General features: G+C 40.0%; 1 protein-coding gene across 2 annotated transcripts in view; it reads left to right on the top strand.

Annotated features, from left to right (window-relative positions):
* LOC114665113 (gastrula zinc finger protein XlCGF26.1-like) overlaps nt 1–15,925 on the top strand; it is a 131,134-nt gene extending 115,209 nt beyond the window's left edge. For both annotated transcript variants that reach the window (XM_051925570.1, XM_051925574.1), the window contains exon 2: nt 14,321–15,925. In XM_051925570.1, the coding sequence (XP_051781530.1) occupies nt 14,321–15,786 (1,466 nt within the window). In that variant the 3' untranslated portion in view covers nt 15,787–15,925. The remainder of the gene's footprint in view (nt 1–14,320) is intronic.
* The last annotated feature ends 2,110 nt before the right edge of the window (nt 15,926–18,035 follow it).

The following is an 18,035-nucleotide window of genomic DNA, read 5'->3' as shown; positions in this document are numbered from 1 at the left end:
TGTGTGTGTGTGTGTATATATATATATATATATATATATATATATATATATATATATATGGTTGAAATAGTTTACTGTCAAATAATGCAAAGAGTATGCGACACGTGTTTTGCCCATATATATATGTGTGTGTATATAATGTAATGTGTATGTATGTGTGTATATATATGTGTGTATATATATATATATATATATATATATATATATATATATATATATATATATATATATATATATATATAATATATGTGTGTATATATAGTGTATATAATATATATATAAAAAAAGAATGTATAGCAAATAGAATTTGGCGAGATACAACCTGATTGTGTTAGATGTGTAACTTCAGGTGGCACAAAAGCTTGTAGTTGTATTCAATTCTTCCTGCTCAGCTCCTCATCTGCACAGGCCCAGGCAGCCTGCTATCTTCAGGCCATCATCTGCTCTGCTTTCATCAGGATGTAACATGGCAGAGAGAAGAATGCAGGCCTTTGCAGGCCTCTGTCTTTATTGTCCCTTCCTGGGCCATTGGAATAGCTCAGGCACGGCCCACCCCAACACCTCAAGCAATTTTGTTTCTTACCAGCATCCTTCACATAAACAACCAAGAAAGGAAATGCAAGTCATTAAGCTATAAAACTCGCCCTGTCTGTCAAAGGTTTAGTCATAAAAACAGCGTTCCTAAAGCTTTGGGGAGGCAGAGAAACAAAAGGAACTGTCTTTTCCACTGTCCTTGCTCTTTAAACATTACAACAAGTAAAATGAAAATTCTGCAAATAAAGACACACAAAAAATGTATCTTATATGCAATACTAGCACTCCACCACAATCAAATATATTGGAAGGCAAAAAAAAAAGAAACCAACATTTGAACATAAAAGAGCAGTATTACGTTGTTCTGAATGGCTTTGTGTTACTTAAGATGGGCTACAGGATTTTACAGATCTACTTTTGCACAGAAGGTTCAGGATTAGCCAGTATGCATTTCTAAATAGTTAGTGTTTTTATTAGTTCAACTTTCAGCATTCTCTGTTTTAAACACCCCCCATTTTTTAAAGACTTTCACTTAGCTACTGCATTAACTGTACCATACGCTTCTTTGTTTTAAATGCCCTGAAAAAAAATGTAAACTTTATAGTTTCCTCATCAATGCTCAAACTCATTCTACCGAATTTTTTATATAACTTTAGAACTTTATTTGTTCTCCTTGTTGGGATTTTGGCTTTTTACAGAATCTCTTTAAATAAATAAATACCTAAATATGTAGGTAAATAAATAAATACACACACACACACACATTTTGGTCTGAACACAAACCAGAATGACTGTAAAGCAAGAAAATTCAAAAGATAGAAAAGTTCTGACTTGACTGTTACAGTCCCAGTGAGGCATTTTGGCAGTGAATGAAGACAACTGCTAAATAAAAATGTATTTTCCTCCATTATAGAAATCTGTTACTGTGCAGCATTTAATACATGCAGGAATTACATTTGTGATGGACGTGGAAGCACACAGCACATCAGTTTATTGACATGAGAATACGTTCCTGACCTTTTCACCGTATTTGAACAGGCGAGCAGTAGATCTTCATGCAAACAGCTCCTTCGGTTAAAGGGGATGTACTTGAATAAAAACACAAGGAAAATGTGCTTTTCCCATCATTTATTCAGGAAAAATATCAAAAGATGTCATGGTCTGCTGAGGAAAAGGTAAGTCCACCCTTGGCTTCAGAAGCTGATATTGACCCCAGCCCCCGCAGAAATTAATGCTTGTATTTTGCATAACTGCCTGCCAGTCTCTGACATCAACTCTGACATTTTTGACCACTCTTCCTTCATTTCAAAAATATTTGGGGGTTGTCTTTGCTTGCACGGTCTCTCAAATCCTCACACAACATTTCAATGAGATTCAAATCAGGGCTTTGATTAGGACAGTCCATAAACCCCAATTTCTTCTTTTTGAAGCATTTGGTAGATTTGCTAGTAAACTTTGGATCATTATTATGCTGAAAGCTCCATTTCAGGTTCAACTTTAACTTTCAAAAAGATGGCCCCACATTCTCCTTAAGCACAGCTTGTTCATCTTCTTCTTCTTCTTCCAGCTGCTTCTGTTCGGGTTTGCCACAGCGGATCATCTTCTTCCATATCTTTCTGTCCTCTGCATCTTGTTCTGTTACACCCATCACCTGCATGTCCTCTCTCACCACATCCATAAACCTTCTCTTAGGCCTTCTTCTTTTTCTCTTGCCTGGCAGCTCTATCCTTAACATCCTTCTCCCAATATACCCAACATCTCTCCTCTGCACATGTCCAAACCAACACAATCTCGCCTCTCTGACTTTGTCTCCCATCCGTCCAACTTGAGTGGATCCTCTAATGTCCTCATTTCTAATCCTATCCATCCTCGTCACACCCAATGCAAATCTTAGCATCTTTAACTCTGCCACTCTGTCTCCTGCTTTCTGGTCAGTGCCACCGTCTCCAACCCATATAACATAGCTGGTCTCACTACCGTCCTGTAGACCTTCCCTTTCACTCTTGCTGATATCTGTCTATCACAAATTACTCCTGACACTCTTCTTCACACATTCCACCCTGCCTGCACTTTTTCACCTCTTTTTCACAATCCCCATTACTTTGTACTGTTGATCCCAAGTATTTAAACTCATCCACCTTCGTCAACTCTACTCCCTGCATCCTCACCATTCCACTGACCTCCCTCTCATTCACACACATGTATTCTGTCTTGTTCCTACTGACCTTCATTCCTCTCCTCTCTAGAGCATATCTCCACCTCTCCAGGGTCTCCTCAACCTGCTCCCTACTATCGCTACAGATCACAATGTCATCAGCAAACATCATAGTCCACGGGGACTCCTGTCTAATCTCGTCTGTCAACCTGTCCATCACCATTGCAAATAAGAAAGGGCTCAGAGCTGATCCCTGATGTAATCCCACCTCCACCTTGAATGCATCCATCACTCCTACTGCAGATCTCACCACGGTCACACTTCCCTCGTACATATCCTGTACAACTCTTACATACTTCTCTGCCACTCCCGACTTCCTCATACAATACCACAGCTCCTCTCGAGGCACCCTTTCTCCAGGTCCTCAAAGACAGAACGCAAATCCTTCTGGCCTTCTCTAAACTTCTCCATCAATACCCTCAGCACCTCTGTGGTGCTCTTTCCCAGCATGAAACTACACTGCTGCTCACTAATCATCACCTCCCTTCTTAACCTAACTTCCACTGATCTTTCCAATAACGTCATACTGTGGCTTATCAATTTTATTCTCCTTATTCTTAAAAATCGGTAACAGTACACTTCTTCTCCACTCCTCAGGCATCCTCTCATTTTCCAAGATTCCATTAACACTAGAATTACCAGAGCCTATGAGAAAACTTGTAAATCCGGCCCACCTTAAATCCTTTCTCACATCTCCGTCAGCGTCTTTTGTAAATGTTTCGATAAGCAGCAAGCAGCCTGGTATTTCATCCCCCCGCCCACCGCCGCAGTTCAATTCACAAAGAAGTTTCTCAGTGCTCAGTGTTTATCTTTGAGTGAAGTGCTGGAGCTTTATCGGGTAAAAAAGTAATCATCATTTGGAATTACATACATTTCATGTGTGTTCTGTGTCAAACAACAATTTATGTAAAAACAACAACAACATTTATTTATATAGCACATTTTCATACAAAAAGTAGCTCAAAGTGCTTTACATAATGAAGAAAAGAAAAATAAAAGACAGAATAAGAAATTAAAATAAGGCAACATTAGTTAACATAGAAAAGGAGTAAGGTCCGATGGCCAGGGTGGACAGAAAAAACAAAAAAAAAACTCCAGAAAGCTGGAGAAAAAAATAAAATCTGCAGGGGTTCCAGGCCACGAGACCACCCAGTCCCCTCTGGGCATTCTACCTAACATAAATGAAATAGTCCTCTTTGTAGTTAGGGTTCTCATGGAGTCACTTGATGCTGATGGTCATACAGACTTCTGGCTTTTAATCCATCCATCATTTTTGAAACATCATGGTACTTAGAGTAGATGGTGGTGGCACAAGCCACCACCAAAAGGACACCAGAAAAGGAAACAGAAGAGAGAGTAGGGGTTAGTACAGATTTTAGAGCCACCATGAATGGTTATTATAATGAATTGGATATACAGGGTATCAGGATTAAGTTACAGTGAAGTTATGAGAAGGCCATGTTAAAATAATGTGTTAACGTTGCTGTGTTAAAGTAAACGTTATTAACACAGAAACTTTTTCATGTTTTAGTAATAATTGAGAAAATGTAGACATGAAATGTATAATGTGTGAAGCCTGAAATACAAATATGAAATACACTTTCACAAAAGGTACAAGTATAACAAAACAAGTGCATTTTTATTCAAGAATTTAACCAAAGAAAAAAGAAAGCAGGTTACGGTAGGTGGTTGATATGACATTTTGCGTGGTGCAAAGCTAAGAAGTGCTGCCTTCCAATCAAGAGGTCACGGTTTCGATATCAGCTGCTTCCCAAATTTACCATTTTGAGTAGTGAGCTGCTCTTATATTTCATATTATACAATAAAAACATACATTTGATTTCCGTCTGTAAATTTACAGTACTTGTCAAAGTTAGCATTTTTTTTTTTCCAGGTTTTATTCTCTCACTCACGTTCAAGCTCCCATACACCCCACCCCCCCAAACAAACTTGTTTTGTTATACCCCCTCTTTATTTGAAAACTGTGTCAGATCTTGTGTGCGAAAGAGACTGGGAAAACTGTGGACGTGGATGTGAGTGGTGTGCGTGACTGAGAATGACTGTGGATATGAATTTTTTTATTCAGTTTTATTCTTGAGTGTTCCTACTCACGCTGAATTAGTATGCACCTTCTGATCCATGATGTCAAAGCCGCACTGACAATAAAAAAGAGAGATTTAGATATATATGTCATTCTAGTGTTAAACAATCTGGTTAAAAACTCCACTACTATCTCTCCTAAACACCTCCATGCTTCCACAGGTGTGTTGTCTGGACCAACGGCCTTTCCATTCTTCATCCTCTTCATAGCTGTCCTTACTTCCTCCTTACTGATCCATTGCACTTCCTGATTCACTATCTACACATCATCCAACCTCTTCTCTCTCTCGTTCTCTTCATTCATCAGCCTCTCAAAGTACTCTTTCCATCTGCTCAACACACTCTTCTCACTTGTAAGTACGTTTCCATCTTTATCCTTTATCACCCTAACCTGCTGCACATCTTTCCCAGCTCGGTCCCTCTGTTTAGCCCATTGGTCCTTTTCTTACCCCTTAATATCCAACGTCTCATACAACTCAACATCCACATCTTTAGCCTTTGATGACTCTCTCTTCACCTTACGCCTTATCTCCTTGTACTCCTGTATACTTTCTTCATCTCTCTGACGATCCCATTTTTTCTTTGCCATCCTCTTCCTCTGCATACTCTCCTGTACTTCCCCATTCCACCACCAGGTTTCCTTTTCCTCCTTTCGCTGTCCATTGCCACCCAGTGCCCGTCTTACCTCCTCCCTGAACTCCACCTCACAGTCTTCCTTTTTCACCTTCCATCATTTGATCCTTGGCTCTGCCCTCACTCTCTTCCTCTTCTTAATCTCAAAGGTCATCCTACAGACCACCATCCTATGCTGCCTAACTATTTTCCCCTGCCACCACTTTGCAGTCTCCAGTCTCCTTCAGACTGACCCTCCTGTATAGGATGTAAACTACCTGTGTGCATTTTCCTCCACTCAGAACATTTCCACCATCATGCCTCAAAGTTTTATGAGGTTCTTCTCCTGAAAATGCTGTCTTTGGTTTGTGCCAAACATGTCTATCCTTTGAGCTGTTTGGCTGCAGTATCTTTCCATCTCCTGTGTAGATCACATTGTTCCAGAAGGCCAAGGGGTCAGATTTGTAAGGCTTGTGCATACACAACTTTCCAAAGTCAGGATTTATAAAAGAGTACTTGTGCGGATTTACAGTGGCTCTGACCCAATGTGTAGAGAACATTTTGAAGAAAGTGAGAAATGACAACGCGCTTGATCAAGTAGGAAGATGTCGCCAAACCCTCTAAATGATGCCATGTGAGTATAGCAATGATAATCATCGAGCTGTTATTAGAATGTGTGTTAACATAAAAAACCTTATTAAACTTAAAAGTGATGAATTTTACGTATAGACTGTATTTTAGTTACCTTTTTAGAGGCCCAATGCTGCCCATTTGCACTGAACAACTAGATTGGGTTTTTCGTCAGTTTATATCAGCCACCTATTGTCACTTCTGAGGATTAGAAAACAATGTAATCACCTATTGTCAATAATTGTGTTAAACAAAAACTCAGGTGTCCTTCACTTACTGCATACAGAGAGCTCTAAATCCCATGTTCTGTAGCCTGTGCAAGTCTAATGGTTTGACACAACATGACTTGATTGGCTCTGCTTGAAGAATATATGAATGGTCAAATATAAAGGGAACACGCTTTTAGGAACTGGCAGAATGTTTTTGCCTATGGTGTTGCCTGGCGTATGAGCCAGTTTAGGCTTCCAAGGGCTATTATCTTGGAAAAATATGCCATGTTGTGCCTGGCAATAATAATAATAATAATTCATTACATTTATATAGCGCTTTTCTCAGTACTCAAAGCGCTATCCACACAGGGAGGAACCGGGAAGCAAACCCACAATCTTCTACAGTCTCTTTACTGCAAAGCAGCAGCACTACCACTGCACCACCTGTGAGGACAATAGAAATACAGACTGCCCAAAATCAGGCTGTGTTTGTTAGGGTTGTGCATCATACTTGTAACTAAAATAGTACAAAAGAATCCAATTGTTAAAGTGGTACGGTACCAGCATTTTTGTATTTTCTGAACCAGAATGGCCCACCCCTCATGCTTCTATTAGTAAAGACAACATCAGACCCTCAGTATCTGTGGTTTAAGTAAGATTTCCCATTGGGATTAATAAAGTATCTATCTATCTATCTATCTATCTATCTATCTATCTATCTATCTATCTATCTATCTATCTATCTACCTACCTACCTACCTACCTACCTACCTACCTACCTACCTACCTACCTACCTACCTACCTACTCGGGTCCAACTGAATACTCCCTAAGGAGGTTCAAATCATTGCCACCTCATCTAGAACACCTGGTTCTTATTTGGTACGTTTGAAGTGGTGACAAATGGACTTTTTCCATGTGGCAAATCTGCAATTTTTGTTCATTTATATTATAAGAATTAATACACCAAGTCAATTTTATGTGTCATTTGTTCAAGTACATCACCTTTATCATTAGGCACTGTTCAAATATTGGATTATCGTGGTCTGTGTATCACTTAGTAGGTTCATTACTTAGGATCATCGTCCACCCCATGCATGTGTCCTTTTGCCCATTTTAACCTTTTTTTTTTTTTTTATTTGCCAGTTCCAGATATGACTTTTTCTTTGAAACTCTCCCTTTTAGGCCAATATCCTGGAAGTGTCTTTTCACTGTTGTAGCTGACAACGGTGTTTTGCTTGTATTTAATGAAGAAGCTAACTGAAGACCTTTTAAGGTGTTTGTTTCTCAAATTACAGATTCTGAAGTCCTTATCCTCTTGTGCAGTTGTCAATCTGGGCTTCCTCTTCTGTTTCTAATCTGGTTAGGTGCAGTTTGCTCTTTTCACTCATAACAGTAATAGACACCTTTGGATGAAATCTTCAGTTTCCTGTCAAGCTGTCCTGTGGCGTAAAATTCATTCTGCAAATCAACACTAGGCCAACACGTTTCTTGTGAAAGCGGTTTTCATTTTTGACCACTTTTGAACCCAGAACTGAACTGTAACTCTTTTAAGGCTAACTCATTTTTTTCTTCCTTTTGTCCCAGGGCTGAATATTTTTACAAAAATGTCAATTTTCTAAAAAGCATACAAAGCAATGGTTTCACACATAAATCAACATAAAATGCTTATTTATGCCAAATGTTTTATGTTCCAGTAGCCCCTACAGTAGGCATAGTAACATATTTATTACATACCTGTTTGCCCCATCACTCATAAGCTGAAAGGCACTTTCTGGTAAAAGACGGCTTGAAGTAGTCGAGGGGCTGCTAATTCGTAGTGTCCACCAGCAGGCCACGTCGTTTAGTGAAGTCCAGTTGCCAGCTTGTCTCTCACAGATTGATTTCTGTGTAGCCCCAGGGTGAAAATTTTCGTTGTCACGTCAGCTGCACGAGCGTGTCCAGCACTACAATCAGCTAGCGAATGGTCAGCTGATGCAGGCACCTGACTTTCGCTTTCAATCTCCAGATCACTTGTATCAAAATTGGAGTTGGATAAGTCAGAGTCTAATTCAGCAATAATACGCAAAAAATAAATTATATGCACAGAGTATTTTGCTTTGTGCATTTGCTTCGTTCTCTCTCTTGATGTCGATGCCATTCTAGACGTTGCTTACTCTACGCTACTTACGCACATGCAGGGTTTCAACATTAAGTCAATGAGTCTAACAGTCCTCCGAGCAAAGAGGGTCTACCTATAACGTAACGGTGAGTTTTATCAGCATTTACAGGTTTCTTTCGCCCTCTGCCCTTGATATCCATCCTCAACCCCTTGTGTCGACAAAAGTTGACATCCGCCCTAAAAGAGTTAAGAAGACTAGGACCTTGAACCCCAAGTGAACAGAATAACAGGCTTCAGCTGTGCAAATGCAATTGCAAAGGTTTCTCTAATAACCAGGTTTTAGAATTTTTAACACTGTGGTATTATACAGTTTTGTTTTTTTGGGCCATTCCTAGTTGGACTTACCCCTGCGCAGTGTGTGCACTTGTTGTTTTTGTGCTATTTCACAATACAATGCATTTCCTCACTAATGGGCAGATTCAGAAGAAAATCAAAAGCAGAGAACTTCACTGATCGGCAGGAAGAGCTGAAACTCTTCATGATATACAAGCTGATTAACATCACAATTCTTGATATTTGAAAATCAAGTTACACGTATGTCCGTGACAGTCTAATGTGAAATCAATTAAACATACAGCCCTATTTTAGAATGGGTTTCCCATTGAAAATCAGCTAAGAGTAGGTTGTCAGACTCAGAACAAACCATGAATGGACCTCACGATAGTCTCAATTCTTTCAAAGACATCCTCACTAAGAACAGGAAAAGTGGGCCTCATTCTTAGAACCAGGCTTGGAAGTGGTGATCATTGGTGAGCACGTGATGGCCAAGTGGCCCATGTAGACTGTGGACGAAAGTTGAGACAACAGCAGGCAGACACCAATAAAAAAGTAAAAAAAAAAGCAATTTCTTTTTTCTTGGTGGCAGAGAGACTTCCAGCCCCTGTCAACCAGTTCCACTGACCGTTAGATCAGCTAGCCTATAGAAAGAAGGAGTTAGCTCAATTTTATACCAGTTTGTTTAATAAACAAAAAGAGAAAGTATGTCGGTTCAATTTGAGGTCACGCAGAGTTTGCAAGTAGACACAGCAGATCAGTATTGGAGAAGTACACGGTTGTCTTTAGATAAGAGGAACTGTCAGCATGTCCATAGTGCCAGGCTTCCTACCCAGCTTAGGCTATGCAATTCAGCTATGGCTAATTTTGCAAGACAGTTACAGAGACAGCACTTTGCAAAACATGTACTTCCCTATTCTTCTGCACCATCAGGGTTACAATACTTCAACGGCTATGTGGCAGTTACAATTTACGAATCTTATTATAGCTTGCATTTCGCACATAATGATCATCACACATAATAATTAGTTATACAATATCAAAAGCTAAGTTAGTTTAGTACATTTGTCTTACAGAAATACACTCTTACAGCTTAGTGTCTGTATTAGATTACATTTGTTCAGTTAGCTTAATACATCCTTAAATTGTACACAAGCTTAATTCTTTATATATATATATATATATATATATATATGATAAACAAATCATATAGAAATAATAAATCATATACAGTGGTGTGAAAAACTATTTGCCCCCTTCCTGATTTCTTATTCTTTTGCATGTTTGTCACACAAAATGTTTCTGATCATCAAACACATTTAACCATTAGTCAAATATAACACAAGTAAACACAAAATGCAGTTTTTAAATGATGGTGTTTATTATTTAGGGAGAAAAAAAAATCCAAACCTACATGGCCCTGTGTGAAAAAGTAATTGCCCCCTTGTTAAAAAATAACCTAACTGTGGTGTATCACACCTGAGTTCAATTTCCGTAGCCACCCCCAGGCCTGATTACTGCCACACCTGTTTCAATCAAGAAATCACTTAAATAGGAGCTGCCTGACACAGAGAAGTAGACCAAAAGCACCTCAAAAGCTAGACATCATGCCAAGATCCAAAGAAATTCAGGAACAAATGAGAACAGAAGTAATTGAGATCTATCAGTCTGGTAAAGGTTATAAAGCCATTTCTAAAGCTTTGGGACTCCAGCGAACCACAGTGAGAGCCATTATCCACAAATGGCAAAAACATGGAACAGTGGTGAACCTTCCCAGGAGTGGCCGGCCGACCAAAATTACCCCAAGAGCGCAGAGACGACTCATCCGAGAGGTCACAAAAGACCCCAGGACAACGTCTAAAGAACTGCAGGCCTCACTTGCCTCAATTAAGGTCAGTGTTCACGACTCCACCATAAGAAAGAGACTGGGCAAAAACGGCCTGCATGGCAGATGTCCAAGACGCAAACCACTGTTAAGCAAAAAGAACATTAGGGCTCGTCTCAATTTTGCTAAGAAACATCTCAATGATTGCCAAGACTTTTGGGAAAATACCTTGTGGACTGATGAGACAAAAGTTGAACTTTTTGGAAGGCAAATGTCCCGTTACATCTGGCGTAAAAGGAACACAGCATTTCAGAAAAAGAACATCATACCAACAGTAAAATATGGTGGTGGTATTGTGATGGTCTGGGGTTGTTTTGCTGCTTCAGGACCTGGAAGGCTTGCTGTGATAGATGGAACCATGAATTCTACTGTCTACCAAAAAATCCTGAAGGAGAATGTCCGGCCATCTGTTCGTCAACTCAAGCTGAAGCGATCTTGGGTGCTGCAACAGGACAATGACCCAAAACACACCAGCAAATCCACCTCTGAATGGCTGAAGAATAACAAAATGAAGACTTTGGAGTGGCCTAGTCAAAGTCCTGACCTGAATCCAATTGAGATGCTATGGCATGACCTTAAAAAGGCGGTTCATGCTAGAAAACCCTCAAATAAAGCTGAATTACAACAATTTTGCAAAGATGAGTGGGCCAAAATTCCTCCAGAGCGCTGTAAAAGACTCATTGCAAGTTATCGCAAACGCTTAATTGCAGTTATTGCTGCTAAGGGTGGCCCAACCAGTTATTAGGTTCAGGGGGCAATTACTTTTTCACACAGGGCCATGTAGGTTTGGATTTTTTTTTCTCCCTAAATAATAAAAACCACCATTTACAAACTGCATTTTGTGTTTACTTGTGTTATATTTGACTAATGGTTAAATGTGTTTGATGATCAGAAACATTTTGTGTGACAAACATGCAAAAGAATAAGAAATCAGGAAGGGGGCAAATAGTTTTTCACACCACTGTAGCTCTCTGCATCATGCTTAATGCAAATTACAGTTATTGGTATTGAGAGTTAAATACTTATAATCATTTCAGTTAATAATGTTTTTTCTCTTTCTCAAGACCATCAAGGAAAGTCTTTACAAAGACATGTGGAGTCTTGGAAGCTTGGGCAGATTTGCGGCAGATGGCATTTAATGTTAGTAAATGTGAGATATTACACATAAGAAGTAAAAATTTTAGGTTTGAATACACAATGGGCGGTCTGAAAATCAAGAGTACATCTTATGAGAAAGATTTAGGATTCATAGTGAACTCTAAGCTATTGACTTCCAGACAGTGTTCAGAAGGCTAACAGAATGCCAGGTTATATAGCGCCTTGATGTGTGGAGTACAAGTCACAGGAGGTTCTGCTCAACCTTTGTAACACACTGGTGAGGCCTCATCTGGAGTACTGGGTGCAGTTTTGGTCTCCAGGCTACAAAAAGGACATAGCAGCACCAGAAAAGGTCCAGAGAAGAGCAACTTGGCTGATTCCAGGGCTACAGGGGATGACTTATGAGGAAAGATTAAAAGAGCTGAGCCTTCACAGTTTAAGCCAACGAAGATTAAGAGGTGACATGATTGAAGTGTTTAAAATTATGAAGGGAATTAGTCCAGTGGATAGAGTCTGTTATTTTAAAATGAGTTCATCAAGAACATGGGGACACAATTAGAAACTTGTTAAGGGTAAAGTTTGCACAAACATTAGTAAATTTTTCTTTACAAAAAGAACAATAGACACTTGGAATAAGCAACCAAGTAGTGTAGTAGACAGTAAGACTTTAGGAACTTTCAAAACTCGACTTGATGTTTATTTAGAAGAATTAAGTGAATAGGACTGGGAAGCTTTGTTGAGCTGCATGGCCTGTTCTCATCTAGAGTGTTCTAATGTTCTAATATGTGGAGTCCCCATGCAGGATCACAAAGTGAAGGATGAGTGTTGAGTGCAGTGACAGTTTTTTTTAAGAACAAGAGTGGGATGGATCAAATAATACCAGACACACACACAATGCTACCTACGTCTCTGCTGTACACACAGCATTGGCAATAGAATTGAAATTTTTGCAGTCAAGGGTGATCTCATTTTACCTCATCGAAGACATTTTAAATGATTGTGTGGGAACTCAGAAGACCTGAACTTGAATGTCTTCACTTTGAGTTTCTTCCAGAAGATTAGAAAGTCACCTCAGCAATATTTCACATTGCATAGCAGAGAACTTTCAACATATTTGTATGTGTGTACCCAACAACTTTTCTGAGTATGTGGTCTCTTTAGAGACTTTGGATTCAGAGTACCATCTACAAACTCTGTAGACTAACTAAGGGACTTCAACAGTCATGTAGGGAAAGATAGAGCTACATGGAGGGATGTGAGTGAAAGAAATGACCTGTATGATTTGAGCCCAAGTGATGAATTGCTATTGGATTTCCTTGCTGGTGGATGTTTCTCTTCACCAAATACCATATTTGATCACAAGATTTATCATGAGTTTACCAGAACACCTTGGGCCAATGGTCATTGATTGACTGTGGTTTCTTAATCTACTCTGAGGGCCACTTGTTCTCATCATTTGGTTTAAGAGAAGAAGTGAGCTGTCAACTGATCACCACTTAGTGCTGAGCCAGTTCAAATGGATGACCCACACAGACAGTGAAAGCTTCTGTTCAGATTGAGTATGTCTCCAGATGAGCTTCTACTGCATCTTGGCAGGCATCAGGGGCACAGAGTCTGAAAAGACCCCATTCAAAACCTCAGCTTAGAGACAACCGCTAAGAGCTCTGGCCAGATGCTCATTGGTGCCTATCAAGATAGCAGGTTTAGCAGTAAGGGAAGCTGTCAAGTTGAAGAAAGAGGCTTCACTGTAATGTTAGCAAGAGAATTTCCTGATGTGAATGAAATGAATCAAAAAAATGTCAGCCACCTAAGTTTTTGATTAATGAGAAAGAGTGCACATCAATGGGAGTGAGCGACATCTGTTAATAGCAGAGTGAAGTGAATTTGTTCATTTCCCATTTTAGATCCATTTGATTTATTTTTGTGTACGACTTTTCACTGGGTACAGACTTGGTTGGAGTGCTTGAAGTTTCCAGCTATAAAGCTTTGACAGAAATAATTAAAGCAGACATCAGTTACATACATAAACACAAAAATGATGTGAAATAAGTATTAATACAAACCAAATTTGAAAAGATTTGAAAAGCATAAATAAGTCCTGACTATACATGTGCATCAGTCATATATCTTTTTATATATTTTTATATTGGACAAAATGATAATTGAGATTTTTGTAAAAATGTTTGACTGTGTTCAAAACTGAATCCCATCTCTACTGGCATAGATTTTAAACATGGCAGTAGAAAGGAATGTAATGGGATAGAAGAGGACAAGGAGATGCTGCTGCCTTTGAGGAATGACCTTAGCTGAAGGTAAAAGTAAAAAGTAGAGGGTGACACTAAGAATTTACAGCAGAGGTCTTGTAATGAAAGGTTTAAACTGTTTAGTTTACAATTTAAACTTTATGTATCTTGTGATTGTTCTCATGTGATTTGTAGTTGTAACACAGAAGTCAAAATTATGAAGTTCACACACTTTCCATGTGCAAGTCTTATGATCGTTTATTTGTATGAAAGATTGTTCATAATTTTAACTAATGTTATTTAATGTCAATAATAGGACATTGGGTTGAAAATATATTTTGCCTTTTTAAACTTCATACAGGAAACAAACCCCACTGCTGTTCTGAATGTGGAAAGCAATTTTCCTACAGAAGTCATCTTCAGAGCCACATGAGATTTCACACAGGAGAGAAGCCATATGGCTGTTCTGAATGTGGCAAACGATTCTCCAATAGCAGTCATCTTCAGAGCCACATGAGAATTCACACAGGAGAAAAGCCGTATTGCTGTTCTGAATGTGGCAAACAATTCCGTGAAAGGAGAGATCTGCAGAACCACACTACAGTTCACACAGGAGAGAAGTCATATTGCTGTTCTGAATGTGGCAAACGATTCTGCTACAGGAGTGGCCTCTGGACCCATAAAAAAATTCACACAGAGAAGAATCTGCCATATTGCTGTCCACAGTGTGGCAAACAATTCCGTGAAAAGAGGAATCTTCAGAAACATTCTGCAATTCACACAGGAGAGAAGCCATATTGCTGTTCTCAATGTGACAAACGATTCCGTTATAGTAGTCATCTTCAGAGCCACAAAATAATTCACACTGGAGAGAAGCCGTATTGCTGTTTGGAATGTGGCAAACAATTTCGTTACAGTAGTCATCTTCAGAGCCACAAAATAATTCACACTGGTGAGAAGCCATATTGCTGTTTAGAATGTGGTAAACGATTCTCGTACAGGAGTGGCCTTTGGACCCACAAAAGAATTCACATGGGTGAGAAGCCATATTGCTGCTCAGTGTGTGGCAAGCAGTTCAATGAAAGGAAGGATCTTCAGAATCACATTACAGTTCACACAGGAGAGTCTGAATGTAGCGCAAAATTCCATGAAAAAGAAGACATGCAGAACTACACTACAATTCACACAGTAGAGAAACTATATTGCTGTTCTGAATGTGACAAACGTTTCTATTACAGGAGTGGCCTTTGGACCCACTCAAGAATTCACACAGGAGAGAAGAAGCCATATTGCTGTTCTGAATGTGGGAAGCAATTCCGTGAAAGGGGGGCTCTTCAGAATCACTCTACAATTCACACAGGAGAGAAGCCATATTCCTGTTCTGAATGTGGCAAACAATTCCATTATAGGAGTGGTCTTTGGAGACACAAAAGAATTCACACAGGAGAGAAGCCATTTTCTTGTTTGGACTGTGGCAAACAATTCTCTGACCGGAGTACTCTTCAGACCCACACTAGAATTCACACAGGAGAGAAGCCATTTTCTTGTTTGGAATGTGGCAAACAATTTTGTGACAGGAGTAATCTTCGAACCCACAATAAAACTCACACAGGAGAGAAGCCATTTTCCTGTTTGGAATGTGGCAAAAATTTCCGTAACAGGGCAAATCTTCAGAGCCACACTAGAATTCACATTGGAGAGAAGCCATGTTGCTGTTTGGAATGTGGCAGAAAATTCTATGATGATGGTGATCTTCAGAGACACACTAGAATTCACTGTGGAAAAATCACTCCAGAAAAACAAGCGTTTTTTGGGACTCAAGAGTGAGGTTCATTCCTGTCTTGAGAAGTTGGCAAACTAATCCATTGTTGAGAAATTAGTCCCCTGACAAAAGCCGTAAGGAGTAAATTAGACATGGAAGGAGTCAATTGTCACCCACCTAACTACTCAAGTCTTGATGAATACTTTCATGTAGCGGGCTTCATTGCACAAGAGACATACTAAATCTCATCAAGGCAAAACTACATTCTTAGCAGGAAAATGATCAAAAATAAATCATAGTGGCTGAACATCTCCGCCGATCAAAAGGTGTTCAACCACCCTGCCTCACCAATAGGGCAGGTGATGGTGATAGCAACTTTGAAACATCTTGATATAAAGAGAAGACATCAATGCGTGTGACAGTCAAATGGATGGTGATGCTGGTCACACCACAACAGAACACACTAATTAATGGCTCAGTTGAAGAGTTGAGGTCATGAAATGTTCAAGTAAAATTCCAATAGTTGAAACTGCAGTATTCCATATTAACATATTGTAAGGTTTCTAAAACTCTTGTGGGACTCCCCCTAACAGGACAACATGCTGAAGAATGTCCTGAAGCGCAATCGCAACGTTTGTAGAAGACCGCCTATCAGTTGCCAGGGCAACCGCAGGCTCCCAGTGCTGCAGTGGCTCATCACAAAAGCAAATCCGAACCACCCGTGGTCACACTAGCCTGTCGTCAATGGGTGACGCAACGAACATTATAAATGCAGATAACAGTATAACTTGGCTACGACCCTGCCTGACTGCTGTGCCTGTGTATAAGAGGGTGGTAGATCCCGCTACAATAAATAACCATGCTGTTCCTGTTTCAAGCTGAATAAAGCTGGTTTAGCTAAAGTACTGAGACTCAGCCTCATGTTTTGGGGTGCAAGACAGGGACTCGCACATCACAATATGAAGACCTTATCTTTACAATGGCAAACGTTAACCTCAAAACATTGTTGCTGAAGCACAAAAGTTAAGAAGGTACAAATGACAACACAATGAATGGGTGCAGAACGGACTATTAAGGGGTTAATGCAAAAAAAATTCTATAGTGGACGTGAAAGTAACTATATCACCTGACAGAAAGACCCTACCCCAAAGAAAAGTGACTTCTTAAACAACTTCAGATTCTCAAACCTGCTTAGCTTATCCCAACTGCTTAGCCTATCCCAGTAGCACCTGACACAAAGCAGAATCCAACCCTAAATGGCGGGGCGCCGCTCACTGGTAAGGGGGCGCTGATACAGAAATCCCAAATTAACCTAACGTGTTCAGTTGTTGGATGTCAGAGAATATGATTTTCTTTTGATATCCAGTGGCTGTCTTCATTCGTACGGGATTTCTGCATGCTTCACAGGCAGGACACTTTCGCGTCTCACAGATCGACAAGTCAGATCCCAGGTGGCTGGCGCACCATGGGGGGAATTCAAAAAGCGGCTGCTCTGTCGACTTGGCTGCTCGATCGCCTCCTTCCTCCTCCTTCTCCTCGTCTCTGTTCTTTCCCAGCCAGTGATACTCACCGAGCGCAGGGCTCAGAGCTGACGTGATCAGACTGCCAAGCTCTTGTGGCTGCACGCTAAATTAACCTGCCATGATGTTAATTCGGTACAGCTCAGTGCCGGAGACGCGATGTGACAGGAGCTGATGTGGGCAGACGGTGGCAGAGAGCGAGAGAGAGAGCGAGCGCACTGCATTTCTACACTTGCGTACACTGACATCCTGACTGATGGCGACATTACACTGGCACAGACCACTATTCGGTTAGGGCACTGTGCCCACTTTTGAGAATGCTGAGCAGTCGACATAACTTGCAACCATGATCTATCACCAGAATGGCCATTCAACAATCCTGCACGCTCGTCTTTTTGTACATAAGTCTGCAATTGGCACCTCTGCCACATTCATTGGCACACTTTGTTCTGAGGCCGTGACAGCTGGTATAACAGGCAGGGCCGGATTTATATGAAAAGAGGCCCTAGGCTATTCCACTTATGAGGCCCTTTCACCTTCCATTTTTAAGTTTGTAAATTACATGAGAGATAATAAAATACATCATTACTGTGATTAACCAATACATTTTTATGTTTGTTTATTAGTCATATGCGTAGAATTTCTCCTTATTTTCGGTTCAGTGTTTTAGTGTTCACTGTTTTTAGAATAGTGTAATTTTAATTTTGCTAACAATTTGAATGTAGGCCCCTCTTGATCTTGAGGCCCTAGGCTGAAGCCTAGTTAGCCTATAGGAGAATCCGGCCCTGATAACA

This window comes from Erpetoichthys calabaricus, chromosome 1, assembly GCF_900747795.2.
Source record: "Erpetoichthys calabaricus chromosome 1, fErpCal1.3, whole genome shotgun sequence".
NCBI lineage: Eukaryota > Metazoa > Chordata > Cladistia > Polypteriformes > Polypteridae > Erpetoichthys > Erpetoichthys calabaricus.
Note: the sequence above shows the minus strand (reverse complement) of the source record. Positions and strands in the feature narration are given on the sequence as shown.